Source organism: Sceloporus occidentalis, unplaced genomic scaffold (genome assembly GCF_023333645.1).
Source record: "Sceloporus occidentalis isolate IW3139 unplaced genomic scaffold, rSceOcc1.0.p SCAF_3, whole genome shotgun sequence".
Lineage (NCBI taxonomy): Eukaryota > Metazoa > Chordata > Lepidosauria > Squamata > Phrynosomatidae > Sceloporus > Sceloporus occidentalis.
The window spans coordinates 188,825,169-188,841,150 of NW_028316983.1; the positions used below are offsets into that span (position 1 = coordinate 188,825,169).

The 15,982-nt window shown below is 39.6% G+C and overlaps 1 protein-coding gene across 5 annotated transcripts in view; it reads left to right on the forward strand.

Moving 5' to 3' along the window:
- Positions 1 to 15,982, forward strand: part of RBBP8 (RB binding protein 8, endonuclease) — a 57,106-nt gene that overhangs the window by 15,719 nt on the left and 25,405 nt on the right. For 4 of the 5 annotated variants that reach the window (XR_016280616.1, XM_089517163.1, XM_089517166.1 and 1 more), the window contains exons 5-10: positions 2,867 to 2,979; positions 3,883 to 3,958; positions 5,168 to 5,319; positions 8,745 to 8,855; positions 14,813 to 14,901; positions 15,790 to 15,869. Coding sequence is in view for 4 of the 5 variants with exons in the window: in XM_089517163.1 (XP_089373289.1) it covers positions 2,867 to 2,979; positions 3,883 to 3,958; positions 5,168 to 5,319; positions 8,745 to 8,855; positions 14,813 to 14,901; positions 15,790 to 15,869 (621 nt within the window). In the remaining variant the exon portion in view is untranslated. The remainder of the gene's footprint in view (positions 1 to 2,866; positions 2,980 to 3,882; positions 3,959 to 5,167; positions 5,320 to 8,744; positions 8,856 to 14,812; positions 14,902 to 15,789; positions 15,870 to 15,982) is intronic. The other variant, XM_089517165.1, reaches the window with a different exon arrangement.

A 15,982-nucleotide genomic window follows, 5' to 3' on the forward strand; every position in this document is an offset into this window, starting at 1 on the left:
CTGCCTGTTTGTTGTCATCATGTTTCAGCCCTTTAGTTAGTTTGTCCATCATGATAGCCTCATAAAGTTTAAATATCTAATCTTCTATAGTTGGACTATTGGCGTTCTTCCATTTTTGTGCAAAGCAAATCCGTGCCATAGTAGTCAGGTAATACAAGATTTTCTTTTCACTTCCTTTTATATCATCATCAAATATACTCAATAAAAATGTTTCTGGTTTCAACTGTATTTTCTTACCCAAAATTTGGTCAATCTGCCTACTAATTGCTTGCCAGTATTTCTTTGCCTCTTTACATACTGAATTTTAGGGTCAATTTTGAGGCATACATTTCTCGACTTATAGTCAAGTATATGCAGTAGTTAGAAAAATGGTTATATGTTTAGGTTTTAGTACGGAATTTTTAATAGGAACATATCAAGATTGTCTTCTGTTTGATCTCCCAGAGAATCCAAGGAAATGTAGAAATCAATTTCAAACTGTCACAAATACAAAGAGTAAAAACTCATGAAGATCCCATTCTGATAGTCGTCTTGCCCTCTTGTAATCTCAAAGGCTCTACTCATTTTGACTTTGTTTACTGTATACAAAACTGAGTGGCAAATAGCTCAGCAAATTTTTTTTAATGGTGATTGATCCTGTATAGTACTATTTTGAGTTTTATAACAAGAAAGAAGCCTTGTGATTTGTGTTGGGCATCTTTTTGGCAAGGATATACAAGTAAATTCAGGGAGTGGTATGTAATCTTGAATGGAAAAGTGAAGATAGATGTTCAAATATGTATTTTCTAACCTGATTGTAACAAACCACTTGTTCTTCAGAGTAAAGAAGATCTAATATTGGTGTGATCTACAAAGGAATTAAGTCCATTAAGACTTAAGCCTATCATAGGGTTTTCCTGGCAACATTTGTTCAGAGGATGTTTGCCATTGCCTTCCCCTGAGGCTGGAGAGCTTGTGCTTGCCCAGAGTCAGCTAATGGGTTTCATGGCCTAGCTGGGAATCGAACTCTGGTCTCTAGAGAGATAGTGCATCACTCAAACCACTATACCACACTGGCTCTATAATGAAACTTACTTCCTGGTAAAATTAACAAACCAGTGTTTTATTTATCTCATAAATGCTGATTCGTACATCAATCTTTGTATTAACATTAATGCTATTAAGTAACTTTAACTGTGGTGCGATACATACCTGCATTTTGTAGCGTGCCAGCAGCGATACTAGGATTAGAGAGCATGCACCATTCAGAGGCTTTCTAACCCTAGTACGTACTCCGTACGTCAAAATGGTGGCGCCCTGTACACATGGGTGCCGCCATTTTGACGTGACAGACGCTTAGCGTCCACACTTCCTGGCGCCTTTGTGACACTGCAAGTGCGCCATTGGTGCATTGCGGCGCCACAAAGGCGCCACAAGAAGAACCTGCTTTTTGCAGGTTCTTTTTGTTCCGCGACGGAGCTGCATGGCTTGTCTGCTGCGGCTCCCTCACAGAGCAAACCAGGGCAACGGGAGACTGCCCTATTTGGGCGGTCTGTATCCCACCTGCGTGTCTGACAACATTGTCATTTTTGGATTATTGTATCTTGGCTTAATTAACAGGAATATTAATTAACATGTTGTTCCTTGACTCTTTTCTTTATAGTGTAAACAAATCAAGACCTCCCATTAGTTGCTTTGGCACAAGCCAGGATATTAAACCATGCTTTGAAACAATTGTTAATTAAATTTATGATGTTACTGCTGCTTGCATAAAGGAAGATTCTGATGAAAAGTCTCACTGCTACTATGAATGGTTTCAAGCTCTAGCGCTGCATGCAGAAGTTACAATTATTGTAAATCTGTCAGTTCTTCCCCTTAAACACAGCCAGCAGCTCCTTGTACAACACTCTAAATAATCTAGATTGTTTGGCCTTCTAAATTGTTTGCCCTACTATTGGCATAGTTCTGCAGCTGACGTTTTTATTCAAGTCTTTAAAAGCCTTTAATAAAGGTTTTGCGGCCATTGTGGTGTAGTAGTTTGAGCATTGGACTATGACTCTGGAGAAAAGGGTTCAAATCCCCACTTGGCCATGGAAACCCACTGGGTGACCTTGGACCAGTCACATTCTCTCACCTTCAGGGTAAGGCAAAGGCAAACCCCCTGTGAACGAATCTTGCCAAGAAACCCCTGTGATAGATTTGCGTTAGGGTTACCATACATTGGAAATGATTTGAAAGCACACAACATCAAGAGGTTTGGAAGTTTTTTTTAAAGGTCTTAAATGGAAGGTAAACAAGAGTTGGATGTTTCTCACTTGTTTTTTATGTATGGAATTGTGTTTTTGCTGCAGTAGAGTATAAGGAATTATGCTACTTGTAAATGCTTTACTTTACATTAGTTCCATCACAAGAGGAAATTATCAGAGAACATATCTCAAGAAAAGAGGATTTATACTAGATAAGGCAATGATTGGATTTACAAATAAGCCTTTTCAAATGGTACCCTCCTATAAATTCTTCAGGTGATAAGGCAAGAAGGAATAAGGATATACATGAGAAGGACTGTTTCATTTCCACAGAACATTGTGTGGATTTTTTCACCAAGTAATCAAAAACTGAAATTATCCCAAAACCATATATTACTAACTATAATTATTGCAGTTACCATTTATAGAACAATCCTACGGTATGTACAATGAGTTGGAGGTACATCTCATAATACTTATTTTATTATAAGTACACTTAGGATAACCGTCTTAATATGTTTAGTTCACTTTATTAAATATATCAGCTTGTCCAAAGTCTATGTGTTGATTTAGCTAGAACTTTTAAAATGTTTTATCCTGATCTAACAACAGATAGAAAATCCATTTTCTAATTTGTATAGGTTAAGAGCAGGATTATGTGATCGTTGTGCAGTAACTGAAGAGCATATGAAGAAGAAACAGCAGGAATTTGAAAATATCCGACAACAGAACCTTAAGCTCATTACTGAACTGAGTGAGTTCTCTGCTAGAAACATTACATTATTTCTCACATTTTTGTCTGTGCTTTGTTGCTATTATATCTATGAAGTTACTGATGGACCATTAATTCTCTAAAGGAAACAGATGACAGTCTTATACCCGCTTACACAACATTTCGTGCAACATAATGGGCTTTATTTTGTATGGGCATTTATAAAAATGTGCTGTTAATCTCTTATATTTTAAACTGATAAAACACTTCTCAGTTTCAGAATTGTTCATATTATAACAATGTTTATTTGTTTGAAATGCCAAGGACTGCCAAAATCAGATATGATTAAACTGTAGTTCAAGAGTTTTTCCTTGGACTTGACTTTATCAATAGATTTTGTTTGCATTCAGAGGTTACAGGTACCAAGCCAAGCTATTATTTGCCAAGTCATACTGTGACTTAGTATGACATCCACCACATAAACCCATCCATCAAATTAGGATAGCAGACCATGGTTTAAAGATGATTATATATGACAATGTGTGGTCTGTCATCATCTGAATTCTGACATTGTAGCCATTGTGCCGCCTGAAGAGGCAGTATGTGCCCTGGAGACCAGCGTGCACTTATAAAGTTAGTTCTGAGCAGATGGAAAGATCAGTGCGATCAACACATTTTTTTATGTTGTCGAGCCATTTTTATTCTCTCTGTAAAGAAATATTCTCACATAACGCAAAAAATAAATTAGTTTTATTTATTAGTGAATTTACAGTTGGATCAGTTCAACTTATAAGTGACTGACTAGACTGCTTTGTTTAGAATGAAAACAAAACAGATTGGAGTGCAAGTTCATGCATGCCTCTGACACTTTTTATCTGATAAACTATGGTGTATATAAGTTGTGTGTGTTTTTTCCTTTTGGATTTTTTTTATCACATATTACAGTGAATGAAAGGAACAATTTACAGGATGAAAATAAAAAGATTTCTGAACAGCTTCAGAAGATGCAGCAAAAGATAGAGTGAGTACAGGGGTTTCTCCCCCTGTTTTTTGTGTGTGCTAATAGATAGACTAATTTTCTTGAGAAGAAAGAAAATTCCCATGGGGTAATGCTAAGATCTGAATTCAGGAGAACCTCCATATCCCAGCACTTTCCAAAAAACAGAAAACACATCAAATATAAGAAAATCCCCGACCACCCACCCAAGCCTCCCTAAAAAAATCTTTGTTGGCATTGAATTCACTCTCAAAATGGTGGTAGAAAGTGACACTTGGAAGCAAAACAGACAGCTCAAAAAGGGCAGATTGGGGTCGCCCCAGTCCCCCATACACACAGCCCCAATCCGCCCCACTGTCACAGTTCCAAAGCAGCTTCTGAAAAGGAGTGGGTATTTTCCCACTCCTTTTCAGGAAAGCTTTTCCAACTTAGCTTGAGGGCAGCTTCTGCGTGGCTTGGGGACATGTGTCATGTAATCACCAGACCACCAAGCCATACGGAAGCCAGCTATTTTCACCTGTCTGTTTCGGGCCATAGTTTCTTCCATTTGCCATTTTTAGAGGTACTCTGAAGAGACTCAGGTATTTTGGCTTTGGGCAGGGATTGGTTCTGGGGGGAAATTGGACCCTATCCCCTGATCTTTTGCATCTTTTGGAGGACCAAACAGTGGCTGTGAGGGAAGGCAGGCAAAATTGCTATTGTTGAAAGAAGGCAACAAACAGCTCCAAACAGCTTATTTCTCCAATAACTGACTTCTGGGGTGTGTACTTGAAGCCAAGAAATAGGCTCTTCAGACACAACAGGAAGGATGGTGACTTTGTCTGCCTTCTCTTGCAACTACTGACCTTCTTCCTGATGCCTAATAAAATAAGCACCAGGAAGATTGCAGCCACTGTGTTTTTTGATAAACCTTCCCTGAATACAGTATGTGTCTGTGTACCAGCTTATGGCAACCTGGTGAACTTCATTGGATTTTCTTAGTCAAGGAATACTCGGAGGTGGTTTTGCCAGCTTCATCCTCTGAAATATAACCTACCACACCTGGTATTCATTGGGAGTCTCTCATGCAAGTATTAACAAGACATTACCCTGCTTAGCTTCCGAGATCAGACAGGATCATCTTTAGGGTATTTAGGCCTTCCCTAAACGTATAGGACCAAAAGGATATTGTGGAAAGTTGGAGGAATAGTTACAGAACTTAAATTTCTTATTAGTTTTGTCTGTTTTTCTTAGAGAAGAAGAGCAATATATGGAAGGTTGTATTCCAGGTTCACCTGCTCAGTCCCTTTCACTTTCAATGGTTAATCGAATGCGCCGAAAACGAGAGAGTAGGCATGTCCGATACACAGAACAAAAGTGTACAGAACAAACTGGAAAACTTCATGGTATGGTCTTTTAGAATCTTTCTTTCTCCTCTAAACTTGTCAGGAATATTTATGTCAAGAATGATAGAGTATCCCTTTAATAATCATCTTAAAGGGATGAGGCCAAAAATGAATGTGTGCATTACTTAGTTGACTGTGTTATTTTTTAATTTTGTTTTTATTTCTTTTAGATTTATTTATTTGTTTGTTTGTTTGTTTGTATTGCTTGTTATAAACTTAAACAATTTTAAAATAATGATGAGTAGGTAATTTGGTGGGCTTTTTAAAGTAGTACAACATTTTCTCCTTAAACTGTAATATCAGTGCCAAAAAACAAACCATGTTACATGTCTCTGTGTTAATAAAAAGCAGCGGCCAAGTTGTATTTTCAGGAGATTCACAATGAGTACTCCATATATTACATGAAACTATAAATTCAAAAATTCTTTCAGAATACAGATTTCTGTAGCTGTCTCATACCACCACCTAATGGACAAAACAAGGATTTCAATCCTGCCATATCCACATAGACATAACAAGTTACATGAGAATTTTAAAAAGAGCAACATAGAGCCAAAACACATTGCAGAAATAATCCAGTTTGAGACCAGTTTAACTGCCCTGGCTCAATGATAGCGAATTCTGGGAACTGTAGTTTTGTGAGACATTTAGCCTTCTCTGTCAGGGAGCTCTGGTGCAACAATAAACTACAATTCCTAGGATTCTCTAGAACTGAGCCAGGGCAGTTAAAGTGGTCTCAACCTGCATTCTTTCTGCAGTGTATTTTGACCCATAGATTTTATATTATTATTTTAAAAAACTTCAGTCACTGTCTTATTGTGTGTAGTGGCAACATGTCTGCTGCCTGCCAAAATTATTAAGGTGTGAAATGTCACTTTATGGGAAAATATGTTTTAAAAATTCAAATGCAAACCTATTTTGTATATGTACAACACCCTACACACATTTCTGCTATTTAGTGGAGAAAAATTAAGAACACTCACACACAACAGCTAAACAGTGGTATAAAGAACAGAGTTTTCATTGTCTTAGGCCTGTTACAGACAGCCAAAATAAAGCTGCTTCGAGTCACAGTGGAGGTATGGTATTTCAATGATGCATGCATCCTAAGAGTCCAGAAGTCACACCAAAGCCACGCTCCAGACTGGAGCATGGCTTTGGTGTGGCTTCTGGACTTCTAGGATGCATGCATCATTGAAATACCATACCTCCACTGTGACTCGAAGCAGCTTTATTTTGGCTGTCTGTAACAGGCCTTAGTTTTTTAAAATGCCTTTAAATACGGGATAGGATTTTGGAGAGGGTGTGATCCAAACTCACACAGCTAGAGCTATTAAATGTGGTTACTATAGGCCTTAATGAGCTCTCTTTCTTCACTTTGGTGTTCCTCTTCTGGAGCTCCTTGTATAATAATAATAATAATAATAATAATAATAATAATAATAATAATAGGAGAGTTGTAAATACTTCCTATGTTTAGCCGTCCTGTTTCCCTCCATTCATGAAACAATGTTATTCATTTTTCTTATTTATCATTTTTCTCATCCTTCCCAAAGATGCTTTGCTCTTACGGACAAGTTACTCCTCCTTGGAGGATGAGGAACCTATCCAGGAGGTGAACTAAGCAAGTGGACTGATGGCATATATGGGCTGTACATAGCAAATATATTGAGCTGCACCCCCATCCATTGAAGGGTTGGCAGGGGAAAAGGAATTAAATTATGTTCTGATCCCCTTCCACAAATTCATTGGGGGGGTTATATGATTTTGGTTGTCCTGTATTTTTAATTCTGCCTCGTAGTTTGTCATTTCCATTGCTGAGAGTATAGTCGTAGTGTTTTATGAATTTTATCAAAAGACCTGTAGCAAGTACGGTAAGCCTGGAAAGTCTATGATACATAGTCTGTTTTTTCTTTTTTCTATTTTTATTGACCCCATTCAAAAGATAAGGATGCTAATATTGATGTACAGATTCACAGCAGTTCCTGGAAGGACTTACTAGGAAGACTTCATGGAAGAAATGGACATGTAATAATTGTCAGTTGTAAAGAAATGATAATCAAATGTCTCACCTAAAAAAGGAGGTGGAAGGAGAATGATATAAGCTGTAACTTGCTAAAATATTGATATGTTTTTATTGGCTTGTTACTTTGTATTTTCTTAAATCAATAAAAATCTGTTTACAAAAAAGTGAATGGTAAACTTTGCACACTTGCCAAATTAACTGAGACACAGTGATCCAAAGCTTTCTCTGAATATCCTGCAGAGGGAGACTGGTTGGCTTCCACACCTGTTGTATTTCAGCTGACTGGCAAATAACTTTTTGTATAGGTGAGCCAATTGATCTCACTTGTTTTTGTATATTGGCTGCTGCATATTTTATTGACATGTTCTTAGATCATACTTTATTAATATTTTATTAATTTTATGTTTGAATTATATTTTTACTATTTAACTGTAAACAACTTTTAACCTCAGTCATGGAAAGAAGGCAGGATATAAATTAAGAAAAAAGAAAATGAATAAATGAATTGTTCTTTAATAACTCATTTCAGCTTTGAACCAATACCTTTTATGTTCATACATAAGCATTACTGTCCACCGTTTTTTATAAGCATAAAGAATGGTCAGATTCCATCACAGCAGACAGGAATTTTGATACATCAAAGGAAAGTGAATTCCTTGGGATGACAGCAATAGAATTATAGTGTCTAGATCAAGGGAAGTAATAGTGCCATTCTATTTTGTTCTGGTTAGGCCCCACCTGAAATATTGTGTCTAGTTCTGGGCACCACAATTTAAAAAGGATGTTGAGAAACTGGAGCGTGTCCAAAGAAGGGCGACTAAAATGGTGAAGGGTCTGGAGACCATACCCTATGAGGAATGGCTTAGGGAGCTGGGGATGTTTAGCCTGGAGAAGAGAAGGTTAAGAGGTGATATGATATGTGTAAATTTACAGCGCTTTATAAATAAAGGTTAATAATAATAATAATAATAATAATAATAATAATAATATGATAGCCCTGTTTAAATACTTGAAGGGATGTCATATTGAGGAGGGTGGTAGCTAGTTTTCTGCTGCTCCAGAGACTAGGACCTGGAGCAATGGATGCAAGCTACAGGAAAATAGATTCCACCTCAACATTAGGAGGAACTCTCTGATAGTAAGGGCTGTTCGACAGTGGAACACACTCCCTCGGAGTGTAGTGGAGTCTCCTTCCTTAGAGGTCTTTAAACAGAGGCTGGATGGCTATCTGTCGGATGCTTTGATTGAGATTTCCTGCATGGCAGTGGATTGGACTGGATGGCCCTTGTGGTCTCTTCCAATTCTATGATTCTGTATATTTTAAAAGATTGTCATTTGCATTTAAATATTATAATACTGAAGTGCTGTATGTGATTCTGAAAACATTTTCTCTTTCTAGAGCTTGGGAAGATCCCACTGTCCTCCACTCAAAGACATGCTCATCATGGAGAAGAAATAAGGGTAGCTGATACCTGTGCTCCACAGTTGTCCCCAGTATCAAGTAAATATAGTATGTTTTTGGCATCGTATATTTCAATTTAATATAGGGAAGGAATACATAAAATTGTGCTTAGATAGCTCTCTCTGGAGTGATATTTTCTGTTTGCATTTGTTGGCAAGAGATAAACAATAATTCAATGCTTAATTATTTCTGTGGTGACAGGAGGAAACTGAAGCCATTACACCAGGGGTAGGCAACCTTTTTGAGTCGGGGGCCAGGTTGCTGTCCCTCAGACAGCTGGGGGGCCGAAGCCGGGGGTGGAGCTTCCACCCTCCAGGGGTGGAGCCACATACCGGGGGTGGAGCTTCCACCTTCTGGGGGCGGAGCCACATGCCAGGGTGGAGCTTCCACCCTCCAGGGGCGGAGCCACACACTGGGGATGGAGCTTCCACCAAAGCATCATCATCATCATCATCACCAACACCACTATCATTGTTACAGCAGACCTTTGTTACAGCACTTTGGAAAGTCACACTGTCTCACCTTCATAAATAATAAAAATAATGAAATGAAATAAAAAGCAATAATAAAAATAATGAAATAAAAAAACAAAAATAAGTGTTATATATTTTTAAAAATTAATGGATAAAACCCAAGGCAGACCTGAAATGATTCGCCTTTCCACCTCCTCCCCCTCTTTCTCATTGAGAGGGGATTTTGCAGAAAGAACACCCAGGGCAAGTAGTAGTAGTAGTAATAATAATAATACAACTAATAAAGTTACAAGCAAGGAAATTACTAAAATGCAATTGAAAATAAACTGCAGCAAGCATGCACACAGTTTCAACTCAGAAAAGCCACAAGGTGCTCAGAGGGGATTTTGCAGAAAGAACACCCAGGGCAAGTAGTAGTAGTAGTAGTAATAATAATCATAATACAACTAATAAAGTTACAAGCAAGGAAATTACTAAAATGCAATTGAAAATAAACTGCAGCAAGCATGCACACAGTTTCAACTCAGAAAAGCCACAAGGTGCTCAGAGGGGATTTTGCAGAAAGAACACCCAGCTAACCCCCTCCCCCAATGAACCAACCTCTGGCCTTGCTGTGGCTGCAGCTGCTGCTCTGGCTCCCTGGCTCCCTCGCTCTGTACTGCTTCCTTCTTCCTCCTCCTCCTTTCCCTGCTCTTAGGGAGGCGGAGGGCGAGGTGGAGCCTGCTGCAGGCCTGCTGCAGCCCCTGGAGCCCTGTTGGAGTGCTACAGGGGCTGCACCAGGCCTCCTACATGGGCGCCGCCATTTTGTTTTTCAAAATGGCGGCCGAAATCTCGCGTGACCTTTGCCATCCTGAGGTCACGCAAGACTTCAGCCGCCATTTTGAAAAACAAAATGGCGGCCGGAGCGGCGAGAAAACAGGGAAAATCGGCGGCAATCGGCGGCAGGACTGCGTAGGGGCCGGTAGGAAGGCCTTGGCGGGCCGGATCCGGCCCGCGGGCCGCAGGTTGCTGACCCCTGCATTACACTCAGCAGTTCTTTTATACAGTGGGCCCTTGCCTTACGCGGGGATCCGTTCCGGATCCCGCCGCGTAAGGTGAATTCCGCCTATGCTCAAGCCCCATTGTAAATAATGGGGCTCATGCACGGCGGCGCGCCCATTCAATTGAATGGGACGCTCCGCCCTGTGCACGCCCCGCGGCTTGAGTGCGTATGCTTAAGGCGCGCCCGCGTATGACGCGGGTGTGCTGTATAAGTTTTCTATTTGATAATGAACTCTTCAATTTTTTAAAGAAGTGTTACTGCTCTGTAATCGAGAAATTGATATTTTCCTACACAACTTTTCAGTTTTTCTTCTTACAGAAATATCTGTCATCTTTCATCAGATAGAATGAAGGAGATTATTCAAAGCAATTCATTACTCTTCTTTGGGTATTCACTTCCAAATGCCCGACTAGCCTCCAGAAATGCATGCAAGTAGCTCTAGTCCTTGATGACAGTACACATACCAACATGATTTCTATCCCCATTTTGGAAATCACACACACACACAATTAAGTTAACCCCCTTCAGACTCAGTCAGTGATGCTTCTGTTTGGTAGCACAGCTGACAAGTGTAGCATCGTGGAAGGGGAAGTTAGGGCTTGTCCTACTTATTTCTGGATATTTCTGTTAAGGAAAATGCAACATGGGACATACAGTAGTAGAAATAAAACATGTATGTGAAAGTCACAGTGACTAAGCAAAAGCAATTAAGAAGCCACACAGGTGAAAAAGCTAATGTAATTTAGAAGACTTGAATGTCAAGGACAAAGTTATAGAATGTACAATTGGAAACACCTGAGATTCATTAAGTGTACAAGGTGAAATGATGAAATTCTTAAGTATGGGTTGAACTATGAGAACCAATCAAAATGAATGTACATGCCCACTGGGTGGAAACTGACTAGTGGGTGGTGATTAACAATGGCTATAATAATTGCTATGTTTGCCAATGTATTTTGTGGGTAGTTTGGATAGTTGAGTAGTTTGGAGTATATTGGAGATTGTAGAGATTGTGATAGTATTTGTATATAGTAGAATAAAGTAGATCTTTTATATAAGACTACTGAGTTGCCTGGTGTCTTGGGTGAAGATACAAGTGTCAGCAGAATCCTGGAGAAGTTTGGAGACATCTGAAGAAGAAGAGTGAGAAGGCTTGGAGAGTTTGTCAGGGTCTTCAGCCTATTCTCTGAAACTCTGCTGCTTGGAAGGAAAGCATTAACCACTGACCAAAGCTGGTCAGCTCTGCTGCATAACAAGGTGGTGAGTTAGAGCCAGAGGTGAAGAGCTACAACTCCCATCATCCCTGACAATTTCTTCCTGCATTGAACTCCAAAGAGGGCTATTGAGTTAAATGTGAACAGTATTGAACTAGAAATACATTGATATATTGAGTACATTTAGTGAACCATGGGACCACATGAGATTACAAAATCCAAATTCCAGGTGGTAATTTTGACCTTTAATAATAATAATAATAATAATAATGATTTATTTATAGCCCGCCCAATCACAAGGAATCCAGGCGGGTTACAACAGTAAAAATAAAGATAATAAAATAAAATACAATAAATAAATAAAATACAATAAAATTACAGAGAGCGAAGTGAGTACATTCACAGTTAGGCCTGATGGAAGTTGGGCCTCTCTTTTTCACTCCCTCCCAGGTCTGATGATGATGTCATGGAGGGAGGGCTCTTCTTCTTGAGGCAAGGATTTTATTTTAATTAATTTTAATTTAATTCTTCTCATTAAATTTAAGAGAAGAATTGGTGGACAGAGTGACATAAGTCACAGTAAATGGAGAGTAGAACTAGGTAGGGAAGGCTTGCCGGAAGAGATCCGTTTTAAGAGCCTTCTTAAAGGCTGTAAGAGTAGAAATGTCACGGATCTCCTTCGGCAGGTCATTCCATAGCTTCGGAGCTGCGATGGAAAAGGCCCTCTGGGTGACTGAAGTTAGCCTAGATTTTATTGGCTGAAGTAGATTCTTCCCCGAGGACCTTAGAGTGCGGGACGGACAGTATGGAAGTAGGCGGTCTCTTAAGTATTCTGGACCCAAGCCATGTAGGGCTTTGAAGGTAATCACCAATACCTTGTACCTTGCCCGGAAACTAATTGGCAGCCAGTGAAGGGATTTCAAAACCGGTGTTATGTGGTCGGTACGACGAGTACCTGTAATTAACCTGGCTGCCATATTTTGTACAAGTTGAAGTTTCTGAACTTGGCACAAGGGTAGCCCCATATACAGCGCATTACAGAAGTCCAATCGAGAGGTGACCAGCGCATGTACAACTGTTTCAAGGTCTCCCTGCTCCAGGAAGGGGCGCAGCTGGCGTATCAGCCGAAGCTGATAACAAGTGCTCCTGACTGTCGCATCTACCTGAGCTGTCAGGTGAAGCGACGAGTCAAGGAGCACCCCTAAGCTGCGGACAGAGTCTTTCAGGGGAAGTGTGACCCCATCCAGAACTGGCTGACATAATTCCATACCTGGGCTTGGGTTTCCTATAACAAGTACCTCCGACTTACCTGGATTCAGCTTGAGTCGGTTTTCCCTCATCCAGTCCATTACCGCCCCAAGACAGGCATTCAGAGGAGAGATGCCATCCATAGACACTGCATCAGTTTGAGACATAGAGAAATATATTTGGGTGTCATCAGCGTACTGATAACATCCTGCCCCATGTCTCCGGATGATTTTTCCCAGCGGCTTCATGTAAATGTTAAACAGCATAGGAGACAATATTGCGCCCTGGGGTACACCAAATTTTATCTCTCTTTTAGAAGAGCAACTGTCTCCTAGCGCCACCATCTGGAATCTGCCTGAAAGGTAGGACCGGAACCACTGTAGAACAGTGCCTCCGATACCTAACTCTCTCAGGCGTTCCAGAAGGATACCATGGTCGATGGTATCGAAGGCCGCTGAGAGGTCTAAGAGCACCAGCAGGGTCACACTTCCCCTGTCGATGCCTAGACGGAGATCATCGACTAAGGCGACCAAGGCCGACTCAACTCCGTATCCTGCCCTGAATCCGGTTTGAAATGGGTCCAGATAATCAGCTTCATCCAAGACTGCCTGTAGTTGATTGGCGACCGCCCTCTCGATCACCTTGCTCAAGAATGGCAACAACGAGACTGGCCTATAGTTATTTCTATCCAGAGGGTCCAGGGAGGGCTTTTTTAAGAGTGGTCTGACCACTGCCTCCTTAAGACAAGAAGGCAGGGTACCCTCCCTGAAGGATGCATTGATTATATTTTTCAGCATCAGCTTGACTATATCACCCCCCTGGACAGCCAGCCAGGATGGGCAAGGGTCAAGAGGGCAAGTCGTTTTTTTCAGACTACTAAGGAGCTTGTCCACGTCCTCAGTACTTACCGACTCAAATTGATCCAGTCTAACAGTAATGGCGGAGGCGTTGGATGCCTCTCTCATTGCTTCTGACTTAAAGTTGGCATCTAAATCAGCTCTTATCCGAGAGATTTTATCTGTGAAATAATCATTAAAAGCATTACAGTAAGCTATGGTTGACTCTAATAGAGGGTTCTGGGTGGGAGGCAGTTGTGTTAAACTCCTTACCACCCTGAACAGCTCAGCTGGACGAGATTTCACAGATGCGATAGATGCAGAGTAGAAAGATTTTTTGGCTGCATCTATCGCCATTAAAAGCCATTTTAAAGCCATTTATAGCTTGGGAACCATTATATTTGAAGGACTGTCTCTACCCACAGATGTTTGGAGGACCTCCTCCAAGTGCACCTGCCAACTGAAGCAGAGATGGTAATGCCCCAGCTGTGGGTTGCTTTCCACAGGGAGGCTTGCTTGGTACCTGCTTGGTATCATTTTGGTATTGGATAAATATTTGTTTTCAGTCTTTTTAATCTGTTTTATCTTTCATGTGGTTGTTTTTGTTTTTATTGGAAATAAATTTGATGGCCACTGTTTGATCAGATGTGTTCTGTAGAGGATTGTGTGAATAGAAAGGTAAATATATAATACCTTGCTGTGTTTATCAGCAATTCAAATGTGTTTAATTTAATCTCATCTACCCTCTAACCTCCGCTGTAACACATTTGCACAAAACACCTCCCTGCCAATCCTCTTACTTAAAGAATTACTTCTATCTAATGACCTATTTTAATTAATGTTATTCATATCTTCCATTATTCATTTATCCATCATCTCACCTGATCTAATGGTTTGAATCTGTTGTTACTCTGATACATGTAACTGATAATTGAAGCTTTTAGATTATGACTTTTTGATGTATTATTATACATGTATTGCAATTTTAATAAAGTAGTTTAAAAAAACAATTCACGTGTGCTCTCTTGAAAATAATTATCTTCAAAGGGGAAATAATACTTTCCTTATTTCATGGTTATCAGTTTTATAAACTGCTTTTAGATCTCTTTCACTATATAAAGTCTAGTAGCAAGAGTGAAATACATTTTATGACACATGGTGTGATTTGGCAATTTTTTTCCCATTGGTGCAGATGAAGAAGTGAAAGGAGAGTGTTCTGATAAAAAAGCACCTTTTAATTTGGCTACAGTTGTTGCAGAAACACTCGGGCTTGATGAAAACGTGAGTATTACTTTTATGATCTGTCACAAATTGACAATTAATTCTTTTAGGGGGAGAAATCCTTAATTCTGCTTATTATACCAAATGATTCAGCAAAGTAAAATATAATTTTAAAAAATACCACCGTTAATGACAGCAATGAAAGGAATTGACTATGAATAACAAATTGCATAAGTGCTAGACTGTCTGAATCTTTGTGTCAGAAAATGTGTGTGTTTGCACGCACACATGCATGCATTGAAAAATTAAGGTCCCCTTGGTAATATTTCATTGTTAGGGGGAATATAGTTTAAAATGTCATGTCAAACTTGTCTAGTAATCTTGTTTTAGGAAGATGAATGAGAAAGGCTTAGAAAGGCATAGTTCACTAGAAAACATATTGCTAAGAGTTGGGATGAACATGTGGCCAGCCAGACTCAAAGAGTTTGTTTGGTTTTGTTTTTTTAAAAAACTAAACACTGCAGCACATTTTTGTAGATGGACTATAATTTGCTTATTAATTGTCGTGATGTAGTTGAAATGGAATCCTTTGATTATAGGTTCAAAACATAATACAGTTTTTATTATTGCTACTGAGAGTGTAATCACATAAGCACACTGTTAACCAGTTAATGGCTGTGTTTACAAAAACAAATGTCTGTAGTCACTTTACTAGCTCCATGGACAACTAGTTATTCTGTATATTCCAATCAGCAACTGTGGTTTTAATGCAGATCCAATTCCACTATGTGATTGCTGCAGTTTTAACTTTTTAAAAAGGGCTCTGTGTACACAGGTCTGATTTATTCCATTGGATCTGAGTGGGTGATGCACTTTATTTTTTAAAATGTGCGTAGTGGGGACGACACAGTGTTTGAATTCTTTGTAAAATTATGCTGTTTTCCATAGGGGCCTCAGAAAAAAGCACAGGGAGATTCCAGAAAAAATCTGCTTCACAACTGTCCTAAAAGCAGTGTTGACAACTTGGGGTGAGTTGTAGAATTTAAAAATTGAGAAGCCTTTCCATAAGTTCCCTTGCTAAATGGGATGAGATTTAAGAGCTATCAAGGACAGGACCTTCTCAGCCAAGATGCTGATCCTA